This window comes from Poecile atricapillus, chromosome W, assembly GCF_030490865.1.
Source record: "Poecile atricapillus isolate bPoeAtr1 chromosome W, bPoeAtr1.hap1, whole genome shotgun sequence".
NCBI lineage: Eukaryota > Metazoa > Chordata > Aves > Passeriformes > Paridae > Poecile > Poecile atricapillus.
The window spans coordinates 61,625,360-61,649,616 of NC_081288.1; the positions used below are offsets into that span (position 1 = coordinate 61,625,360).

At 39.6% G+C, this 24,257-nt stretch overlaps 1 protein-coding gene across 1 annotated transcript in view; it reads right to left on the reverse strand.

Moving 5' to 3' along the window:
* The window catches only part of LOC131592102 (maltase-glucoamylase-like), a 60,378-nt gene that overhangs the window by 8,069 nt on the left and 28,052 nt on the right, over positions 1-24,257 (reverse strand). Inside the window, exons 10-19 of the mRNA XM_058863378.1 lie at positions 19,072-19,185; positions 18,846-18,962; positions 18,679-18,763; positions 15,131-15,248; positions 12,087-12,255; positions 11,405-11,521; positions 8,683-8,831; positions 4,666-4,750; positions 2,438-2,494; positions 645-775 (exon numbers count right to left, since the gene is read on the reverse strand). Coding sequence (XP_058719361.1) covers positions 645-775; positions 2,438-2,494; positions 4,666-4,750; positions 8,683-8,831; positions 11,405-11,521; positions 12,087-12,255; positions 15,131-15,248; positions 18,679-18,763; positions 18,846-18,962; positions 19,072-19,185 — 1,142 coding nt within the window. The remainder of the gene's footprint in view (positions 1-644; positions 776-2,437; positions 2,495-4,665; positions 4,751-8,682; positions 8,832-11,404; positions 11,522-12,086; positions 12,256-15,130; positions 15,249-18,678; positions 18,764-18,845; positions 18,963-19,071; positions 19,186-24,257) is intronic.

A 24,257-nucleotide genomic window follows, 5' to 3' on the forward strand; every position in this document is an offset into this window, starting at 1 on the left:
AAATCTCTGCCCTGCCTTGTCCCACTTAAGTCTAGTTTTCCTACATTCTGAATGCTCATGTGAACAAGCTCCCCCTTCTTTTGTGGCCTTAATGTACAATAAATGGATGGTCTGGGAGTCAACTGGTAACCAGTACTACCTTACTATGGCTGCTGCACAGTGTTGTCCCCTCTCTCCTACTCAGATTAGCTTCTGAGCACGGCTCAGACTTGAGACCAGTATATTATCCATTGGCATGGGGAAGTATTTTTCCTAAATAAAATTTTGTGCTTTTCCACCTTGTTTATGACATTGGATAAATTTACCCAAGAAGAATTTTGCATTTCCTCTTGCATACATCTCCTTTGAATGACTGACAGCTAGTCAGTGTGGCAATAAGAGGTGCAAAAGCTTTTCTGAGCATAATCACAGAGCCAGGAGTAGGCGTCAGCTGTACTAACAGTGACGTGGGTCATCTCTGAGGTGATTTCTCCTAATGAAGTGGAACGAACAGTGGTATTAAAAAAAACTGTACTTATCACTTGGGATGGCAGCTGGAAGCTGCAGATTATCTCTCTTCTGTGCTTCCTTTTGATTACTTTTTTGACTGTCTGGGGGTCTGACCCACACCGTGGCAGCTTGGTGACAAGCACAGGTGACATTACCTCTCAGTAGTGGTTGTGGCTGGTGCCTGCTGTGGCAGAATGTACCCTCCACGGATGTACAGGGGGATCTTGTTCAGTGGGGCAGACACAGTGGCATAGCTCTTCTTCCAGGCACTTGGCACTTTAAGTCCCTACAAAAAAAATTAATGCACTTAAAAAAATGCCAATCCAGGCACTATACATATAGACTACTGAAAAAGAGAGCAAGCGGTGATTTTTCATTTCAGTTACAACAGTGAAGAAAACAAACTAAAATACGGATTTCAGGAGTTATTATTCTAGTTTCCTTTTTAACATGAAAGAGGATCTAGCCCCTGCAGTTATGCATATGCCTGAGATAAAAGCATCATGACTGAAAGACAGCAAATGGTCTTTAAAAATGGTGTCATTATTCTGTATGCTGTAAAAAAAAAAAACACTCGTCAAGACACTGAACAAAAAGAAAAAGAAACTTTTGCTTCCTCTTTTTATACATATGGAGCTTGTCACAATTCAGTTTAAGGTAAGTGATTCAGAGTCATTTGAGAAGGTAAACTGTAGATTTTCTTCTCTTCTAAGAACAATTCTTCCCCTTTCAAAAAGTAATTACAGCATTCAGTGAGTGAAATTTGTGTGTGTATAGACAACCAGCATTAAGTTCTCTGAATCATCCTTTTCTGGTTTAATGCCTCAAAACCAGCTGTAGGCAAGACTAATGTAGAGAGTAAGTAACAGGAAGGCTTTGTTCTTGCCCTCTGTAAATGATGATTTATGGCAAGTACCCAACTTTGGTTTGGATAAGCATCATGTGCATGACAAGTAAGTGCCAAACACTGGTGAACAATGCCAGGGGCTGGCACATAGGCAGGGCAAGGGACATGGGCCACTGTCCCTGTGCCCAACCCAGCAAGGGGACTCAGAGGGACCACAAGGAGAGTTGAATTAAGTGCTGGACTTTGCAGCAACGCAGTCTTATGAAAAGAGAAAAAGGAAAGGGTTGGATGAACATCCATCTGAGGACATCAGCCAAATGCTGAAAATGACCACACTTAATTTTAATTAAGTCTGCATTCCCTCTGAGAGCAGTTCTATTCTGCTTGCTCTTCGGCCAGGGATACCCAGGAGAGTGAACAACAGCCTGATAATCCTGGGATCACATTTTTGAAAGCTCTTAGCATCAGTTTAACTGCTCCAATTGAAGCCAACACTGGACTTAGCCTGCAGATTGCAGCAGAGCACTTTTGGAAATGCAGGCCTGGGGATGGTGCTGTAAGGGTCAAGCCTCGGGCACTGAAGAGAAGGTCCCAGCATGTTCTACAGAGCAGATTGCTCTGCAGCTCCTGGAAGCATCTTCCAGAGGGGTGCCTCACCTCACACTCCCAATATGCCTTCTGTCAAAAGTGATGCATGTGCACAAGTACATGCACAGGAGGGTTTGTGGCATGCTCTCAGGAGCGTGGCTTAGGTTTCTGCCTGTCTCTGTGCATGGAAGTGATTCATGTGTATCAGAACAAGAAGTGGGGGACAAAGAAAGATACCCTGGCATTTTCACGCATGTCTAGGCAGCTCTTGAAAATTCTGTTCACTGCATCTTAGAGCTTTATATGACAAAAATAGAAAATAAAATGTTACTGAAAGCTGTGTCATTTACTCTCCCAGCTAGCCTGATGTAGACTTTTTTCCATTAGTTTTCTTAAATACAGATGCTGAGGTAAAAATACTGCTGAAGATTGCTAGAAGTTATTTTGCTGGAATTGTACCATTTAAAATTATTTTTTAAAAAAAGTAAGAAAATTAATCTTAAAAATACATACGGTATAGTAGTCGAACCACTGTGCTTCAGGGAAGTATACAGTCACAGATCTTGCTCCCTGTAATTGTTATAAAGAGATTAAAGTCTTTTTTCTTTCTGCATTTCTGATATTACATTAGCTTTATTATATTTGTGCATGGAGAGATGTATGCTGAATATTCTAATAACATCAAATTTTGGATATTATGGCTGAGTTATTGTCATAGCAGTGTACTAGTGCTGGCTAATCTATAATACTAAACAGACAAGCCTATCTTATTTGGGGTGGTTTTACTGCCATAGCTTGGGATGAGTCAATGTTACATGATTATTTTATTCTAGTACATAGCTCTATGTCTTGCAAATGTAACTGGCCTAGGCGCACTCCTCCAACATCTGAGCAGCCCTAGTGAGGGCAACGGAAGCCTTTCCAAGACAGGGCTTCACACCTGAACTGGGAGGACACCACTGCTCAGTGCCCCTCATACCATTCCTGTCCCAGAAACAGGTAGAGAATGAGCTCTAGCACACAGAGGATACAGATCCTTCTCTTCTTGTAGACAATTTAAAGGTGCAGATAAGTAATAACAAATAATAAATGGTTTGCTAATTGCACAATTACTGTACTTCATTTTGCAGCATGTGTTGTTTCAGATCTCTGCAGGGATGAAATCACACTAAAGGCACTTTGTATTAATAACTCCAGGAACAGTTGGGATCAAAACATACTTCCATTTTTGTCACAAGTTGCTTATTCTCACAGATTATTTTTTACTCTCAGTGTCGACGCCTGCCCCTTTGCAGAATTATGGATTAGCCCCAAGGACTACCCCAGAAATCCTGAGGTGCTCCCCTCTACATCTTTTCCCTGCAGTATTATGAAAACACTGGACATTCTGGTCTACAGAAAAGTAGAGACTAGAGTCTCTGAGTTGTGATGCTTTCAGGGCCAGGTTGGATGAGGCTTTGACCAACTAGGACTCAAGGAGTGAAGGTCAAGTCACCCCTGACTCATCTTCTCTACACAAGCAGATGCCAAGCTGCAGTTTGAGACAGTCACTGCTGGCCTGCACTGCCACAGTGAGGGGCTTACAGCTCACCTCTGTCCCTGCCCTGCCAGCTGCCACAGCCCTGGCTGCCAGCTATCACACTGCAAGACCCAGCAATGTGCTGCCTTCAAAGTTCTGCTTCCCTCATCAGGCTTCAGGCATGCAGCCTTCCTTTTGTGCTGAAGTTTTTCAAAAAACATGAGGAACCCCTTATCTAGACCCCCTATCATTTTATATATCCTTATAATGTCCTTTTTTATTCAGTTCTTTGCAGGAAGCCTCCCCTAGCTTATCACTCCTTCTTCATGGGAAGGTTTTTTTCCAATCCTTCATCATCTTGCTGGTCTGAGACCCTGTGAAATCTTCTTTCTACTCATCAGCTATTAGAAACCTGTGGGAGTCTGAAGATAAAGGACTGATGAACCAAGAGCCTCAGTGGGGTCAGAATGGTTTTAGAATTTAATTTGTATTAAATTCACAGAGACAAAAGGGCTGGTTAAAAAACCAAGGCAACAGTGTCCTGTTTATATGTTTGATCACCAGTAACATCTAGAAATATATCAGATATTCTGGCAGCATGCTGACTGCAAACAGCACCAGGATACATCATATGCAAATACTTAGATCTGCTCAGACATATCTCTTTTGTGCTGCTCTAGCCAAGCAGTGAGAGCCATGACCACAGCAGAGGAAAATGCTGCTTTTTAAAAACTGCCCTGTTAGCAGCTTACATTATCATTATCGTTTCCATAATGACTCCCTTTGCCTGTGATGCTGGGGAACTCCTACCACAGCCCTTGAAATGTTGAAGTTCCAAAACACTGTGGGTGAGCAGTAATATGGAAACCAGTTTTCTTTCATATCTGTATGTTTCTTCCTAGCTCAACAATTACTGCTCTGTGTGTGTCCTTGGAGACTGCTGCCAGCACAATAACAGGAACACGTGAGGGGCAGCCTCTTCACATCCATTCCTCACTTGGAGTAAAAGGAAAAGGCTGTGCCCTCACTTTCATCCTCCCACTTCAAGTACTGAGAAACTCTGTACTTTCTGTGCTGCTCAGAAATGTGTTCTGCAAGCTTTGACAGTGGAGAGTAGAAAGGGATGGATATGAGCAAACATGCTCTGAATGTCATCCAATGCCCTAAGGACCACTTGTTTCTTTTATGCCAGTATGATGGCATTTTTAATTACAGTACTTGCCTCTTCAAGAACAGGAGCAATCATAAAGGCTGGTCCCCAAAGGAAGGCAGTATCTATTCCATGAGTCTCCTGATCAGAGGTAAATCTATTTTGAAAGTGAAACACACAATGTTAATTCAAAGTTTTTATAATTTGCCAAATATTTTCATATTACTCATTGTGACAAGAAATCTGCTTCTTCAAAGTATCCTTCAAGACACCCAAATATTTTTCCTGATTGAGGGAATGCCAAAAGCTGGACAGATTCAGATATTTCAGTAGTACCTACCACCCAGAGCAGACCAGAACACTCACAAAATGATGAAGCTGATTTCAGAACAGTAACAGTGGGAAAACAACTCACTTCTGTTCAGTGGGCTGAGAGTTCATTGTGGGAGCCAGTGAGCAGGATAGGGACCAGGCCCAGGAGAGGGAACACAGAGGAAAAACATTGTGCTCTAGGATCTAAAGCATTTGTGAAAATCCTTGGATTTGGCCTCCCACACCTTTCACAGATTTACATTTGAAATTGTTTGCAAGACAAACACAGAGCAATACTCATACATAATGTACTTTTTAGCTGCCTCTCCTGAACAGATGAAAAACCTGTGGAATTCAGTCCATTTTATTCAATGCACTAAAATTAGTTTGGATTCTGATCATGCTCTCCAGAATGCTCAGTCCTGTTTGCCTGGCACCATCTGCCTTCTCTTGGGAAGAGATCTCTATTCCACCATGCATCAGGTACTGAAAATATTGAATAGCACCTGGCAAGGAAGAGAGATCCTTCCCAACTCAGGAACCTCCTTTCATCCAACATAAAATCCTTGAGAATTGAAATAGGTTTTCCACCTTATGTAAGTCTCTTCCTGAGGAAATAATTAATGGATCCTAATTCATATAATAACATCACATGGGTAAAAAAATCTGTGTCTCAAATCCTCCAAAAATCAAGGTACCTTGTACCTCCTGACTTCTGCTACTCCTCTGCCCCCTTGCCCCTTCAACAGCCCTGCTGCCTTGTTAGAGATGGCAACTGGTCTTGTTTTCATGTCTTTTTGACAAACTCACACTGGCTATTGCCTATTTACATAGTATTCTCTAAGGACGCATAAATGGCTTTTTAAAAATTCCTTTTCTTGTGTCTGTTTCATGGACTTTGCAGCTGCCCCTGTCTACAGCAAGGTGTCTGTTGAACAGTGGCTGGAGCAGAGTGGCTCAGTGTCAGTGCCCTGTTCTGACACCCTGCCTGCTCAGGGCAAAGGCACACACTGCACCCAGCTGGTAGTAAAGATAACTTGGCAATTAAAAGACACCTCAGTTTTCTAAAATATTGTAAACTTATTGGAGTAAGTTTTAAATTTAAATTTAAGAAAAAATGTTCTTGAAGGCATGCATGCCTTGGTCTCTGCTTGGAAGAAACCTCAATTTGTTCAGAGTTTCTTTTTCTGTCCAGAACAGTAGCTCTTTTGGACACCTTAATCTTGGCCATTAGTGCATTTTGATGTAATACTTTGTAAATGTTTAAAGCAGATTATAGCTTTTGATGAATTACCTTGTCCTAAAGTTTTTAACATGTAAAACATGAGTTTTTCTTGTCATCTCAGTAGGTTCTCTGTATTTTCAATTTCACTGTAATAAAACTGTAGTAGTAACAAAATATATTTTGTTGTGGCAGATTGCAGGACAAAAAGCTGATCAAGAAATTATGAAAAAAGAAGACTCAATTGTATTTGCACATGGAAGCAAGCTTCTCACCCTTTAACTCAGCACAACTTTCTCTTGCAATTATAACAACCACTAGCACAAATTCAGCAAACAACAGAACTTTCCTGTTTTGAAAATATAAGCCATTAAAGCATGCTGTCACCTATGAAAGGTCTTTAATTCCATCTACTGCTTCCTCTGGTTAGCTGCTGGCCTCTTTTCTGTCATATTCTCCCCCTGGTTAGCCATTAAACACAACTTTCCCTTCCACTAATGGATTACCAGCTCACAGTCTTTTTTGGACACCTGAGATATTGATGCCTCTGCTTTACAGAGTGAAAGCCTCCAAGGCACCAAATAGGCTTAAAAGAATCCACTGGGATGTTGTTCTTATTTGTTACTTGAAATGAGCCCCTAAATGTTCAAAATGGAATGAAATGTTCACATGAAATAGCTATTGCTTGGAGACTCCCTGCCTGGGTACAGTTGTTCTCAGGGTGAGAACTCTGAACCCATAAGAATTTCACCTGAAAAACTAATGCAGGTGTTTTTTGGTTTTCCTTCATATTTTTTACAAGTAAGAGGCAAGGTTGATGTAAACTTCCATCATCCATACACTGAAAATTCTGTTTCAGTTCTCTTTCTCAAACTCCCACATTTCTCCTCCTGTTAGCATTTGTTAGCATTTTCTCTATGTGGGCAGACCCACTACGAAACCGCTTAATATTAATTAGAAATAGTAAGAAATACACATTAAGTAATAGCAGCGAATAATAGTAACCAGAATTAACTAGTAGTAGTAAGAAACTCTTCTAAGCCATTTTAGGATCTAGTTATGGCAACATTAGCAAGTGATGGGACTAGGATGCCAGTAGGGACACTGGGGAAGTCAACAGTTTGTGTTGATCTCCTGGTGCCCACCCTACTTACATGCATTTGAGAGGGATTAATTCCGAGTAATCCCACCCTGGTCCTGCTGACTAAGCTCCCATCAGTGTCTGTAGTGAACCTCTCAGCTCAGTTTCATCCAGGAGAAGCCTCTGCTGGTACATCTGAGACTGCTCTACAACTCCAATTGAAACAAATTTGGAAATCTGCCAATGTGCATATGGTATGCTGGTAATGGTCAGAAAGGAGGCTTTAATGACACTGAAGTAATTCTGTATTAGCAGAGATTAGCTATATTAATGCCAAAATTAACTTTGGCATTTCCAAAATTAACATAAATAATATTAAGCAAAAAATAGACCTAAAATGAAATAGCATATAGCCAATTGTAAGCTATGAGCACCTATAATATTTTCTAGTAAAATGACGTTGCCAAGTAGAAAGAGGAACAATAGTGCTTTTAAAATCTATCAATTAACCATTATGCTGAGTAAGAAAAACAGATTTTGTGGTTATCCTTTCCATATTTGAATAGTCTGCACTTCAGTGCAACCTCAGTTTAACTTGCAAAAAATGCCTTACTCTTTAACCAGAATGTTTTTAACCTAAAGTGGAAAAAAAGAACATTAGTCAGTCTGTGACGTAGCCTGCACCAATGAAATGAAATTGTGGCAGAGCATTAGGCTTTCATATGTATTGTTTGCACTCCTTTCACTCAAGTCTTTGCATAAAGCATTCTGAAGTAGAAAATGAACCAAAAGCAGGTAAAAAACTAATTAAAAGATGAGGACAGGGAAACTAAACCTCAGCTGGATTCCTGTTTCTTCCAAAAAGAGAAAATTAGTTGTTCCAATAATCTGAGTTTAATTTTCAAAGAGGCTTTTCAGTCCGTGTTTATTAATCTCAGTTTTGCACCTGCTTCTACACTCAAACATCTCTATCTCTGTTTTCTCTGTGTAATTTGTGGACACAGATGTGGATTTCATAGATAGCATGCAGATGTAAGTGCTAAATTGGAAAAAAACCCCAAATGCTTTGGATCATTGGACTCTCTGTATGAGGCCTTTTAGCATTCTGGATCAGAATACAGATTTCATTGATTTCATTCAAATACAGAAAATACAGGTATGTGACTCTCATTTTTGAAATAAAAAAGACCTATATATTTGCCTAAGACTAAAAATTTTCATAATTCTTCTTTCGTAAGTTTGTCTTTTTTCCCCCACTGGAAACAAATACAGGTTATATATTAATGGAAATTATTGCAGATATTATCTTTGTGCATATAACTTGATTGATTTAACTGTTCAACTGGTCTTTTTTAAAAGAGAGCATGCAATAATAATACTGTGACTGTTCTCCTAAGGATATCAACCAGTACATATATAAGAGCTCATCTACTTTTTCAGCAAATTACAATAAAAAAAGGGACTCCAAACTCACTCGTGCATCAGTGACCGCACCACTGTGCCTCCGTAAACGTGAGACTCGTAGAACAGGGTGTATAAGTATGGGAGCAGAGAGTATCTGATCCGAAGTGTAGCACGAGATATCTTGGCAAAAGCATCTCCAAACACGGCTGGGTCTTGTTCCTGTTCAGGAAAAGCTTAGATTTGTACTGAGCATTGAAACAAACTCATCAGAGAAGCAGTGTGCAACATAAGAGAGCTGTGGCTGGCATGATGCTAAGGAAGTGAGCGTTTAAATAAGAAAAAGCAGTCATTTGCAAACTGCAAGATATATTAAGAACAACATACACTATTCCCAACTAAAATTCGTATAAAATTCTGAACTTGAAAAATTCCAGTGAGCTCAAAAAGATCAGGCCCCACCATAATGTATGTGAGCCCTCTGCAACCACCTCTAACCTTGTGAGGAGAGGGAATCTCGGGTCCATATCTGTGCTCAGGAATAGATAGCCTGCCTCTAGAAATTAATTCATCTTGGAGATGCAAGCCCTCTCAGACAAAGGAGATGAAACACAGGAAAGAGGGAAGACTGATAATCTGCAGATTAAAGTCAAAAGTGTAATTACATTGGCCACAAATATAAAGGCAAGTCTACTTGAAAGAGTAAACTCATAACTCTGCAGAAGCCAACAGGCGTGACCCAAGTCACTGTGTGTGGTACAAAAGACATTTCATCCATTCAAGAAACTTGATTTCTCCTCCTGTGTGCTCCACTTTAGGATGCCCTGACTGACAGTACAGCCACACATCAGCAGTGCCCCTCAGTACTCTCCTGTGCAGGGCATGCACTGGGTCACACCATGAAGCGGGCAGGCTGGAGCAGTCTGTATTCACTGGCTGCCTTTGGGTTTACTCCAGCGCAACCCTGACTCTGCCCTGGGATGGCAGGCAGAGCATGCAGCCAAGGGCAGTGCTGATACAGGGAAGAGTTACATCTCCTTTAATTCCTCCTCTCCACCTCTCCAGTGCTAAACAGCCAGCTTACAGTCACATGGCTCCCTTTCTCCTTCATGAAATCGTTCCAGAGTACTCAATTTTCTCACTACAGCTGAAGACTATATGATGAATTCCAAGGATAATGAAACGCAAAAGTAACAGAAGTAACAATGCTTTTTATATTATCTAGTGCTTTTCAGACAAGAAAAATATTAATTAAACTGTTTGAAATATACCATTAATTGGGCAAAGTGGGTATTTAAGATTTTAACACTAACCTAATATTAATTAAATTCAATATTAAGTAAAATTTCACCATTAGTATGTTTACGTCAGAATTACTCACTAAGAATACTCCCTGGTGGCTCTGAGCTCCAGAGCATCCATCTATTATTTCAAAAATTGCACTATATTTTTACCAGTGTTTTGACACTGTACAAACACTGCTTAAATTCACAAAAAAACAGTCAGACTTCTTAGGTGATGCTGAGTCACCCAAAATGCCCGTTCATTTCTTTCTGTGAACACAATATTTCAAATGGATTTAAGTAATCCAAATATATCTCTGAGTTGCACCACCCATTATAGACCCATTGCTCTCTTCTTGTTTATTAAATTGTACATATGAGATTTATATCCACTCACTCAGGTCAGACTCTGTTTGCAGAGTCTATGCTCAAATATAGATATAGATGATATAGATATAGATATAGATAGATAGATACAGATATAGATGCTAACTTTAGTGGAGAGGCAAATAGAAAATATTTCACAACAGCAACAGGAAATACCACACAAATGCTTGTTCTCCTACAAAGAAACACCTCAGGGATCTACAGGTTAATTCCTGACCCTCTTAATGATAGTATTGTAGTTTACTATTCTTGCATTTACCCAATTGCTGAACATCCATCATACTTTGGTGCAGAGACAAAGGTCTGCTTGAGAGTGTAAATGTTGCAGCATTTTGATGATGCAACTTCAAAGAAACTGAAGATTAGCAAATAACCTTAGCTCCAGCATTGCACCAATTAGTTTACAGAAGGAAAAAAACCCAAACATTTCTTGAACAAGCAGAACCATTTCATCACAGTTGCAGATAAACACAGAATAATTACAAAGACTGCAAGACCTTCAACCTTCATAGCTAGAAATTACTTGATACTTCTTTCTCTTTGGAGCAAGTCTTTAAAGGACTTTCATGATGTTGAAACCAGGGCATGGATCTGGATTAAGGCTGCACTTTTTCATTCATCTCATGGGCCCATTAGCCTTTTTGGCCTTGGTTGCCTCCTGGCTGATAATGATGTCACTATTGGTGCCTCTCCTTGGAATTCTCACATGTTTGTAACTTGCTTTTAAACAGCAAGGATGGTGTATAACGATCTCTCTCCCCTCCCTGCAATACATACTATAATTATGGAATTATTGAAACAAAAGTTTAGCAATCAAGGGAGTAGGAAGACACACTGACACTCACTGGCTCTTAAATAAAACCTGGACTTCAGCAGGTAAAAGATGAAACAGATGAATTTTTACCAACAGTGTGAGAAGACCAGTGTTTCTATGTTATCTTGACATTATGGATGGGAAAAATTTACATTTCACTGTATAGTTCCTGCTCTTGGTGCAGCACTCCTTTTCACCCAGTGCTCCAGTTTACCCAAGAATGGCAGGTTAATTTTGGAGAAAGTAATACAAATGACTGTCCGCATAATTATAATCATAGGCTACAGCTTTATGTAACTTTGTTTACTTACACTGTTTCCCTCTGCATTGTGATTTCTGGAAAATGGATAGAAAGAGCCAAGCTGCATCCAGCGCAGGCAGAGTTCATAGGTAGTGTTGTAGTTAAACCCACAGATATCAGCACCAACCTAAAGAAAAACAAAATTGTGTTTGTGATTGTGACTGAGGCCCAAAAATGAGAGACTACAGAAATTTGCTAATAAAAGTATTTTTGGAAAGACATCCCTGTTTCTAATTACTTTATAAGAATGTTCTATAATGATACAAATTTTTCTGTATCTGACTGATATGACTGTATATGTATGTATGTATGTATGTATATGACTGAGGTGGTACTGTCTCCTAGAGCACTAAGTTCACTGTGGAAGATCCGACTGTATTTCAATAAATCTACAAATTCTCCATCCCAACTTGCAAACCCAGAAATATATGAAGGGGCCATAATCATAGAATACATAATACAAAGAGATGGGATTTGGATGGCATGCATTAAGTCAGTCCGAATCTTGCAGTGCTGTTTTTGTTTCCCTTCAGCAGCCAAGACTGACATTTAGCCTTTTAATCTGCAGATCCTTAGGCTGTGCAGGCTGTTACTGCTGGCCACCTCAAGTGGCTTCTTTCAGAAAACATTTGAGTTAATTTGAAGTGATATTGTGTATAAGCCAGCACCTGCCCAGAGGACAGCAGACTTACATAGGGAATGCCAAAGAGGTTGAATTCCAGGATTCCAACGACTGAGCGGCGCAGGTCCTTCCACTGAGAGAAGTTGTCACCGAGCCAGTGAGCGCTGTGCTTCCCACTGCCCACGAACGTGGACCGACTCAAGACAAATGCCCGCTTTCCAGTTGCCTGCTGGACAACACTGCAAAGAAATGCAACAAGATCTTCAAAAACAGGAGTGGTAAACAAAACACCTTATAATTCAGGCACAATTTTACCTGAGAGAGTATTATTCATGAAACAATTATTACTGTGATCCCTACTCACATGAAAATGTGGCTGCAAAACTGCAAATAAAAGGAAGATTTACACAGTGGCCAAAACTAAACAAAAAAAAATCTATTTGATTCGCTAAACAATTTGTCTCAGGTATTTTCATCTTCCTAAATAATAATTTCTGTTTAATTTATTCTCAGCAACATCTCAAAATGAAAATTCAAATTATAATTTTCTACACTAGTATATTTAATTAGGTGTCCAATGAATTCCTAAAAACCAATATAATAGTTTTGTTTTTTTTTTCAATACAGGATTTATTTAGAGATTTCTATTGGCAAATAAAGGTCCAATACTCAGGAATTAAAAACCTAAAAACCCCCAACAAAACACAAAACCCAAAAAATCAAAACTACACAAAAATATCAAAAATATATCTAAAAATCTTATAAAAAATAAATAATCAATACAGAAAAAAAACCTGTAATCATTCAAAATGCCACCCCATCCTTGTAGTATTTTCTCTAGTTTCCTGTCTTTTTTGATATATGAGGTTTCATTACAGAATTAGTGGTACAATGAATTTATCTTGGCTTTTTGAAAATAATTTTGCTGCATCACCAGAAATCAAGGAATGTGCCTTACTAACAAATCAATTACAAAATTCCTCGGAATTTTGGATGCTCTAGGATGCTCTTTGTATGCAATTATGAATTGCAGTATTTTATATTCCAGGAACTCAGATTCAACTCTGCTTTAATATGATTTGGGCAACACAATTTAAACTCTCTGGGAAATTCTAGCATGAAATATTAATCATGTTGTTCACCATCTACTTATATCTCCCTTTTCTTAATGAGATTTCATCAAGTGTTCCTTCACCTGTATCCATAATGGCCCAGTGTTTGCTCTTGGGTCTTTAATGGCACACAGACTTTAAAGTTCTTCAACACTTGCTTCTGAAGCAAAAAAAAAACCAAACCAACAGCTTTCATGGAAGACTGAATGTATTAACCTTAGGGGTCATATGCAGCAAGAGGTGCAATCCTTGAACCATGAGGGACCTGCTGGTTCTGGTTTGCAGGAGCACTGTTGGGCCAGTAACTGCACAAGTCTCCATGTGCTTTGTATGAATGTTATTCTGGAGCCTTTCCTGGATATCTTGAGCAGGAATGCTCTCTTCTGGCTGTCTTTGGCTCCATTTGCAAATACAGGTGCTAATGAGGGCAGTATCAGATCAACTCAACTATGATCCAAAGCTGCATAAACAATTTGTAACAAGTAATTTATTGAATAATTTCAGTCTTTCATGAACTATTATAGAACAGGTCGTAATGCTGTCAAATGCATTTGTTGATTTGAATTATTTACAGAATATCATGTGCAAATAACTCTTGGCATTAAGCTATACACAAAGTGATTGCTGCTAGTTTATGCATTCAAATTCAAACCATTTGACATAAGCCAGATGACACATTTCCTATTCTCCGTCTGCCTTAGAATAATTCTTAGAATTGGTTTTTTTTTTTTAATACGATTATGAAATTGTCATTAATTTTCATCCAAAATCTTGCATTTGATGCTGGGTGCTAAACATTCCTGTCAGTAATTTCATTTAATATATTCTTTGCGAAGAGTGACTGCAGAAAGAATATACAACCAGCCTTGAAAAGAAATGTATTTGAGAAACCCAAATGAATATGTATGAAAAATACTTCACCAAAGTTTCCCAGCTTTGCAAAAAAATCAACCTCTGCATATACTTTTGGTGGTCTTCTCCACATCTGGTTGAGCAAAACAAGTTTGTTGGGAGGATCTCTTCGAAGACTAGGGAATAGGGGCTCAAAAACCATGGTAAGAAGTCCCAGGTTCAAGGGCTTCCTGTTCTTTCTCTCAAAAGCAGAATTGTGCTTCAGCCAGGCCCATAAGAGCTGGCAAACTTCTGGTTTTTCCCAGGGCTTCCCTTGCCCTGGACTTGGCATATAAAATACAAATGCATCAACACCAGAATTAGGCTCACTTAACCATGTCCTCTGGATGTTATCAGAATCCAGCTTCTGAAAATGAGTGCTAAATGCTGAAACAGGCTACACATGGACCCCTGCTTTGGCTGTTCCATTATGGTATTAAATTTCCCAGTGTTTTAGCTCAATTCCTGCTGGAAAAGGCATGATTTGCCCATTTCATTTAATCCTACAGCTAGCTTTCCACAGCAACAGTCTGCCTGCGTAAGCTAGTTTGAGTGCTTCCCAGCTGCAAAATGAGTTTTACAGAAGCTGACAGCAACTGTGCTGCAATGCAGCTCTAACCTCTTGAACCAACTGAGCCCCAAGCTAATTTGCAAAACACTGTCTGCCAGGAGCCAGAGGCAGCTCCAGAAGCAGCCAGGGGACCTGTACAGTTTGGATTCTCCACTGACAGTGACAGAAACTCCTCTACCACAATAGTAAAGGGACAGATAAATACCCCTGACACCACACAAAGGCTGCTTCTGCTGCAAATGCTTATGAGAAGCTCTAACAGAGTACAGGAGGCATCTTGCTCTAGACATACAAAAGCAGCAGCTTAAAAGTCAGGCCCTACCCATACATTCTGATTTAGATGAGAAAAGTAAAACTTGAAAGGATTCTGCTCCTTGTTCCAAGGTTTTCTTGCAACTTCTTACAAAATGGCAAACAATGAAACGAAACATGGGTTTGTCTCTGATTAAATACTACTACAGATTTTCCAGGTAACATCAGTGGCTTTTAAAAAGCATTTTAATCACCTGGAATCCGACTAGAAATATTTAGGAAACTTACTTGAAAGTTGGTTCTGTCTGTGCCCAGCCAAAGAGGGAGTGTGTGTTGTAATGGTCTCCAAGGTAAGTCTTGGAGTCAGGACACAGTGTCTTTTCTGCCAGGGAGCGATCAGAGATTCCTGAGAACGATATAAACCACTGTAAAATCATATACATCACAACTCAAATCTCTTCCCATTTCTACACATTCAGGGGTGAAAACAACAAAAGACTTGGGAAGAGGAAACACTGCAGTGCTGAACCTGCAGTGATTTGAGGTTAGCACATAGGCACAAATGGTTGCAGACAGGCACATGGCCTTGGAGGTGGAAGAGGACTGAGTAAACACTGATAATTAATTACAAGTTCTATGTCCAATAATTCAAAACATCTGTACAGGTGTCATGTATTCAGTAAGTAATAGAAAGAAAATTCCTGCTTCACTGAGTTAAGAATATATTATTTTACACAATGACAAATCTTAGTTAACAGCAAAATTATTGTACAGATGCTGCCTGGTCTTTGATTCCATATAAAAGAGATGTTGGCAAAGCCCATTTGGTGCAAAAAAAATTTCCTTCAGGTAACCACCATGACAATGCCACATGAAGTTCAGCAGGAATTGGGCAGGTCAGATGTTTATACATTTATTGGGGGTTAGGTTTCTTTTCTTTTATTCCCTTTTACTTTGGGAATTTTCTCCCGTAAGTTGCTAAGTTGTCTTTGCCTGAGATCCCCTCAATTTCAAAATTAAAATAATTCAGAGGCAGGAGGTTTACATTTTTCATTCCTAGGGAGGCTCCTGCTTTCCTTAGCAGACACCTGTCTTTCAAACAAGACAGCATTATATTTATTTTTAGAGATGGAGTTGCAAATATTATAAAATTCTATCAAAATGAAATAGAAAGTGAATTCTCAAAAATTCTTTTTTTTTCATGCTTAATTGGGTGCATGTACTATTGTAAGTATTTCTCCATGAAAAAGCAATCTCTCTGTCTAATTGCACTTCCTGTGTGGTTGCAGTTCATAATCACAATTTCTATGCACCTGAAACCCTCAGCCCTGCTGTGCCACTACAGCTACAGTCCTTGTGTTTGGATCTTTAGACACAGACTCCAGTGTGGGTGATCTACATCAGAAATAACTTAATTTATAGGCAATTTCCAAGTCACTTTGACCGATATGTCTTTGAAGAAGACTCTAAGTTTCCAAGAAAGTCACGCTTAAAGTCCTAGTGGTTCTTGATTATTAGCCCCATAAATTTAAGGTGAGATAGGAGAGAAAATGCTACCACATGAATCACAGGTTCATGCTTCATTCTTATTCTGAGTATTCTGTATTCTGTCTCAGTAATACTGATAATTTTACAATTGCATATTAATCTTCAGTATAAAGTGTTTTATAGAAAATTGATTTGAAGGACATCTGGCCTTAGAAGTTCAAACCACGGTTATGTGTAATGATGGTATAAAATTTAGGTAAGGAGGTTGAAGGCTACACTGATAAAAAGCCTGAGACTGGGACTTGCACAGATGAAATCACCTAAGACGATAGTGAGCTCCCAAAACTGTGCTAACCCCAGGAAGGTTCTAATGTCTTACTGGACTAAAAAGCTTAGGTCACCTCTCATACCTATGTAAGTCAAGGGCTTGGACACCTAAGAACATGCACCTATTCTATAAAGTGAAATAGAAAAGAAAGCCCTTAAACACTGATACAAAATAGATTCCCTACATGCTGGGATGTAATGCCTAGGGCTTCTAGCAGCAGAAGGGAGATCAATACCAGGGAAGTCTCTTAGAGCAGCCTTCTGGTACCTAAGTGGGACCTACAAGAAGCTGGAGAGGGACTTTTAGAAAGGGCATGGAGTGATAGGACAGAGGGTAATGGTAAAAGAGAGTATGTTTATATTAGATACAAGGAAGAAATTCTTTCCTGTGAGGATGGTGAAACACTGAAACAGGCTACCAGAGAAGCTGTGGGTGCCCCATACCTGGAAGCGTTCAAGGCCAGGATGGATAGCATTTTGAGAAACCATTTTGAGAAAGCATTTTGGTTTGGTGCCCATGGTAGGGGGCCTGGAACAAGATGGTTTTGAAAGTCCCTTCTAACACAAACACATCTATGATTCCATTATATTCATTATACTCCATTATTCTAACACTGTGAGTCACAAGCAGAAGCAGGGGCACATGTGCATGAGCCAAGTCAGAGAAACTGGGCTCAAAACACACCTGTCTTCAGGATCTCTCAGTGTCCTTACATGTCATGTAGGCCTCCTGGTCTGAGTCCCTTCTACTCAGACTTCAGTACTAATCTTCACAAAGCTCAGCTGCACGGCTCAGAAGCCACTGCATGGGTTCACTCTCAGTCCTTTATTTGGGATGTAAAGGGAGCTCTGCTCTTTCAGCCAGTTTACCCAGTGTCTCACATCTGTTTTGCAGCTCTAAAGGCTGACAAAAAATAAATTTAAGGCCAAGGTGGAAACTGTCATCAGTTCCTGGTCAAGACCCACGGGGTCAGTATGCAGTGATTACCCCACAAAGAGAGAAAACACCAAAATCATCATTAAAAGTTCTGCTTTCAAAAATTTACAGTCTCTAATATTTTGTTATGTTTATGTGCTTTTGTTATGTTTATGTTTGTCTTATATTCAAAGTAAAAAAAAAAAAAAAAAATTAAAAATTGCCATTTAATAAAGTAAATTTAGAATTCTCATGAGACTAAAAACACCTGAAGAGAAAAAGGGGACATTTCCAATACTCCAACTCTCATGTATCAGCTTCCCTCTGCATATTAACATTGCTCAGGCAGCTGGGCTTTCCTGGGGAAATGTTGGCTGGATTAACTACCACACCACTGGCAATAATCATAGGTACTTGTGGCTTCCTGGGGAAGAATAAGCATATCATTAATTCAGCTACTGGAAGAAATTTTCCCATTCCTTTAAGTCTCCCATAGGCTTATACATTTTAAAAGTTATTTTTAGCCCATTTCTAATAATACAGTGAAAATTTCTTTCCTATGAGAAAAGAAACACTGAAGTAAGGCACCAGGGAGATACCATCTCCCTTGCCATAGTTTGTGAGAAGGCAGAGACTGCCTATCTCTGAGACTAGCCGTGGAAAGGCAGAAGGGTTACTCCCTCCATAATAAGTCTGTAGCTGAGTTACAGTATATAGGTATCTTGTCCTTTTTCTGATGTTGACCAGTCGCTCAGAGAATGGCAGGAAAGGTCATTTTTCTAGTCCTGTTATGAGGCAGAACCTTGGACAGAGGAAAGTGCGTGTTTCTGATACTCCATCAAAGCTGAACCACTGGAATCTTGAACAAATATGTAACTGAACATACAGAACAGGCAGGGAAAGATGGAAAATGAGAGAATGGACTTTTTTCCCCCTAAAATATAGCCTATCCAGGTTTAAAAGAAAACAAGAAAACCAACCAACCACAGTGAATTTATAATATTAATATTATTATAAAAGATTATATTGTATTATATTAAATAGAAATAAAAATGATAATATTAATAAATAATCAATGTCAATAAAATTATACTATTATACTTACTAGGAATATAAGGAGGATTATTGATTTCATTATCTGCACATCCAGGATACTGGCCTCTCATGAAATTGGATGGTTCATTCATATCCTTTAATAAAGAGAGAAAGACATGTTGGAAATCTTCATTTTCTTTTTTATAAAGAAGGGAGGACAGATATAATGAGACATACAATCCAGATCCCATCGTAGTCAAGGACATCCTTAAACTCCAGACACAATTGGGTCCACCATTCCACTGTCCTGGGGTTGGTGTAGTCAGGAAACACGGAATCTCCAGGAGGCCAGGCCTAAGGGTTACATAGGTAAATCCCAGTTATTTTCTCATTTCTATTACACTGCTGCTTTATTGTTTTGAAGCAGCACCAGACAAAATGCTCACAAAATTAAAAAACTCACCCGCCCAACAGCAGGAGTCACACCATCAGAGTTGTTCACCCATACTCCCATTTCCTGGCCGAGTTCATAAGGTCTGTAAGTGCCTGGCTCCTCATCCTTGGTTATGAAAGGGTCCTGAAAACAGCGATCACAGTTCCTTTATTGAAATCCCAGAGGTAACAATTACTCTTCTATTTGTATATTTTAGAAAATTTTGGACTATGTTCTTAATGCTGATTGCAAAAATATTGCAAGAAAACAACATTAAAATTTAATAACATTTGAGAGCACATAATAATTTAGAAAAAGTCATTAAGGATATGTCATGAGTATTTCTTGTGTATGGCAAAAGCCATGTGAAATTACTAAATACCCTTATTTTTATTTTTTATGAGACCTTCTACACTCAAATTATTTTACAGAGGCACTACATTTTATTGCCCCACCAAGGTCTCTGCTGTGGCTGGGTCTATGCTGGGCATTCCCACTTGAGCACCTCCAGGTTTCCTCCAAGGCAATCCTTATTCCAGTTGCCTCGGCATCAACAGCTCGGTGCTGAACAACTAAAACTTTTCAAGGGGCTTGAAGTTGGGCACCTCTAACTTCAAAAGGGCCCTGGTACCCCTTCATTCCACAACAATGCTGGACAAGGATGTCTCATGCCAGTCTAATGTAGAGTAACCCAATTCACAACTGCCTGTGGTGCCTTGCACCTCTGTTCTCCCCAGGCACCAAGACCACAGCATTTTACACCCCACAGCTTGTTCTTCCTGCCCCCTTCCACTGCTTGGGGTGGTCACCACCTCCCACTGCTGCCAGTGATACTGACATCAACACATTCTCTGCATCAGGATGACCATCAGTAGACACCAAGCTGATTCAAAGCAAGCATGATCAGCTCTTGGGAATGATAGAGGTCCACCCACCATGCTGGAAAGGAATAAAGTTAGGAATACTTTGAGATGCCAGTGAATGAAAAGGTACTCTGCAGCTCTGCTCAGCAGTCAGCTGCAACCAACAGGAGTAAGTGCACTTTGCAATACATTCCTAATTGGAAGCCTGTATCTGTTTTGTGTTTTTTAGAACAGATGAAGACTACAGACATTTTAGAAAGGAATTCTTTACTTTCTCCTTAGAAAATCTTACTTCCTCAGGTTCTGCTTAAGGCAAAACCTTTCAGTTATGAAACACAATGGAGAAAAAAACTGACAAAGCAATTCTTCCACTCAGTTATAGCCTGTGCAATAATTTACGTGAACTTCAATAAAAACGTGATAGAAGTATAACTAATAAATGTCTTAAGAAGAAAAAAATATTGGACCCCAAATTCTAAGCTGCTTTAAAGACTTGCTTTAAATTTCATTTAAATACCTGAATTAATTGCCTGATTTATTTGTGAGCCCTCTAATAACTACGGCCCTCGTGAGAGAAGTATATTCTCCCATAACTCAACAACAAAAGGTACAGCTAAATCTCTATTTTAAGTGCAAAATTCTGTTTAACTTCATCTAGCATTAGTGTCACCTCCATAAGGACTATAAATGTCCATTACATATTTAACTTGTTCGATAGTCCAACTTTGCAAAAGAGAAAACTGTCCATCAGCAATAGCTGTCTTATAATTGTGGTAAAGATGTCTCTCAAGGGACTTGAAGGCCAGAAGAAGTCAGCTTAATTAGCTACTCCTAATCCAAATTTACGGTTTCCTTCAGCTGAAAGGCTGTTCCAGTGCATAAATCTAATACATTATTCAGGTTTAGTATTGCCCTAAAGAAAACAGAACCTCTCCATGCATGCAAGGGTTGTTTGTGGGGAAGGAGTTTCATGCCTGTTAAATCTTCACTCATCTTTTTATCAACATTTTTGGGAAGAAGTGCTGAGCATCCTTAAGTCCAGCTGACTGCCTAAAGACCTGGGAGCAGCCAGCACGTACCTAGACTGTTGCACTTCCACCTGTGGCGTCATCCCAAACATATATTTTGATGCACATCCATAAAAACTCATCTCTGGAAATTTTTGCCTCTACAGCTCACACAATTGGACGTAAAAACGTTAAAGATATCTAGCATTATTTTGAATCATGAGCATGTTGCTCTTGACTTTTAAGTATTTAGTCACTTATGTCACTCCTAGCTGTTTCTATTTTTAGTATAATTTAATAGATGGTATACAAGCTCTTTCATTAAAGATCCTCTTTAGTAAATTAGTTTATCATTTTTCAATGTAGTCATTGTTACTTCAGAATGTCTTTGTTTCTAAAGAATATATTTGTTCTGACACAGCTGAAGCATGCACAATTATTTAGTGCAGTGATGATGACCAGGTGCTGACATGCAGAGTCACAATTTCCCCTAAACAGAGGTGGTCTCTGAAAGAGATCAGGAGAGAGAAGTGCTGAAGGGCTGCACTTAGAGGCTCCAGTCATGGAGCCATGCAACTCTCAGCATGACTATAGTCACAGAGGGCTCTCAGCATTGGGTGCAAGCATGGGGAGCAGACCTCCTGCTGGTGTGGCACCAGCCACCCAGTGATGGTGGCACAACTGAGTTCAGGGTCCCATCCTCAGGCAGGTTGCCAGTGTTAATCCTACAGCCACCAGGATCTGCACTTTGCTTGCGACCAAAATGGTCTGAGATGAGGTAGATGGAACTCATTCCCCAAATCCATTTACTTGAGGTTTTCCATGACACTAACTGGCTGCAGTCAGAGCCCACTCCCTGAAATCAACGTAAGGGAGGCAACAGCCCACTATACTTAGGGAACTCACCCATTTCTGTGACTACCTAAAGGGAATCTAAATAGAAAATTGTTCTTTCAGTATTCAACTGGATTACACTTGCCTTGATTGCACCCAGCTTGGCTTCCCTGTCCCTTAGGAATTAAATCCTTCACACTGCTCCAGCTCCCAACTCAACTGAGGGGAATACTTTACATCACTAAAGAATGCTAACAGACAGATTTTGACAGAGATGTCATAATAAAGCTGTAATAAAGTGAAAATAGAAAACTTCAGTACCAGTGCAGTCTGTACTTCTCATTAACTTTTAAACAATGAAGGACAGACTGGCTCAGCTTTTGTTCTTTTTTCACAAGCTTGATTAAAGAACTAGAGCAGAAGATAAGCCTTAGGTACAGGTTAGTGGAAAGATGAAATACTCCCTATCTGAATTCCCATCAGCTCATTGTATGAATTAAGAGTTGCTATATTCCTTGCATCTAACAGCTGGATTTATATAGCAACACCTCCTTGCACTGCTGCAGAATATGCTATCTGAGAAACTGAAAGGGTTTTAAAAATGCTGTTGAAATTAAACTCATAAGGAAGAAGAAAATGTGGCTCACCCAATAAACTACGACTGCTTGCCTGTAGCTTCATACCCAGTAGCAAGTGTGAAACAACTGGAGACATCCCAACATTGATGAAAAAGAGATGACTACCATGTATTTACTGAAAGGCAAGACTGCATAGGAAAAGCTACCCCAAACTCCCATTTTGCTCCTATATTAATATTTTGCAACCTATTTCGAGATAAACCAATAAATATCATTCTATTTGATGTTACAGCTCTAAGAGATTAGATCATTTTTAGAGTGGTATTGAGGTTATTGAGAGCCCAAACTGCCTGGCAGTTAGAAAGAGCAATCAGTCCTGACAGCACATGTGCTCACTACTGCTTAGTTATTTACAATGATGTATCCAGTTAATTTGGGTCTATTTTTGTCTTAAAGTTTCTCTCCATCAAAGTCACTTAGTAATCTGTTTCTATTTAAATGCTGTGCCTTGAACCTTCATTGATGAAAACTGATTTCACTGCTGCACCTCTGAGTTTCTCAGAATGGAACCTTCAGGGGAAAGTATCTTTAGGGACAAATTGCTAGCAAGCAGCATTCACTGTATAGACTGCTGTTTCCATTATCGATATGTAATTGATCACTTGGGCTGCGGGGTTTTGTTTCAGATTCCTAGTAGTCAACGGAATTATAGTACACCAAAGCAAAGATTAGGCAAATAATAAAAGGTAATTTTAATGAAACTATCAGAACACTCCCAATTAAAAAGAAAACATTGATATAGCTCTCTGTGGTGCTGACTAGTCCATCATCCTCAGTCATTTTAAAATTCACAACAAACTATGAGGAAAATATAAGGACAGGAGGGAGGCACTTCTGCCCTAATCTATTTAACAAGATAATGTGATTTTTAGATGAGGAAACTGCAGTATTCTTGCTTGACTCCAGATACACCAGCACAAGTGAAAGAGCAACTGTACAACAAATTCAGGACTCGGCTGTTCAGTCTCTCTCACCACAAGCCTTTGACAGGACCCCGAGGACAAGAAGAGGAACATGGCCCTTGTTTTAAAAAGACTGGATCGACTTAGGGTCTAAATATTAGTGACCTGTCCATCGTGATTCAGTTGGATTAACTGAATCCTGGTCTCCTTAGAAGCACGAGCCATCAGTATAATGCAGGTAAATGTGTTTGTTTAGCCTAGCAGAGAAAGGCTGAGGGAGCATACACTTATTTGAGTCGGTGTATCAAGAAAGAAAATAGAAGGGTGAGAGACTGGCAGCTGGAGGTAAGGACAGTAGTACCCAAATGAAAGATATAAACTCACCTTTTAGGTAGGAAAACAGATTACAAAACTACAGTTACAGCAAAAAGTTCTGAGAGAAACTCCATGGGGTTGTCTCCTCCTTACCCTGTGGCTGTGGGTCAGCTCAGCCTGAGCTACACCTGGTGCATCTGTTGGGTCTGCTCACAGCACCCACCTGGGGAGGGACCCTGGCCCCAGCAGCTGTTGCTCAGCTCACCTTGCAGACAGGCAGCTTTACCCTAATGTTTGCCTTGAATCTGTCCTGCTGCAATTTAAAATGCTTTTCTTCTTTCTTGTCCCCAGTGGTTCAGGAGAACAAACTGCAGCCTGCTCTGGGAAGTGCAGCCCTCCTACTGCTAAGCTGCTGGAGGACCCTGGAGAGCAAGATCTTGTGAATTTATTAATGGATTTTATTTAATTTCTTAATTTATTTTTATCTTTACTTAAATTTCGATTAAATTGGTCTCCAGTTTTCTTGCCACCATTGGAGCTCACTTAGCTATTGTGAGAGTCATTTTGGCACAAGGACATGTACGGGGAAGTACTGGAGAGAAAAAGCAAATTTTGTTGGGAAAATCCACTGGGGAAGATGGAAAACTCCAATTTTCA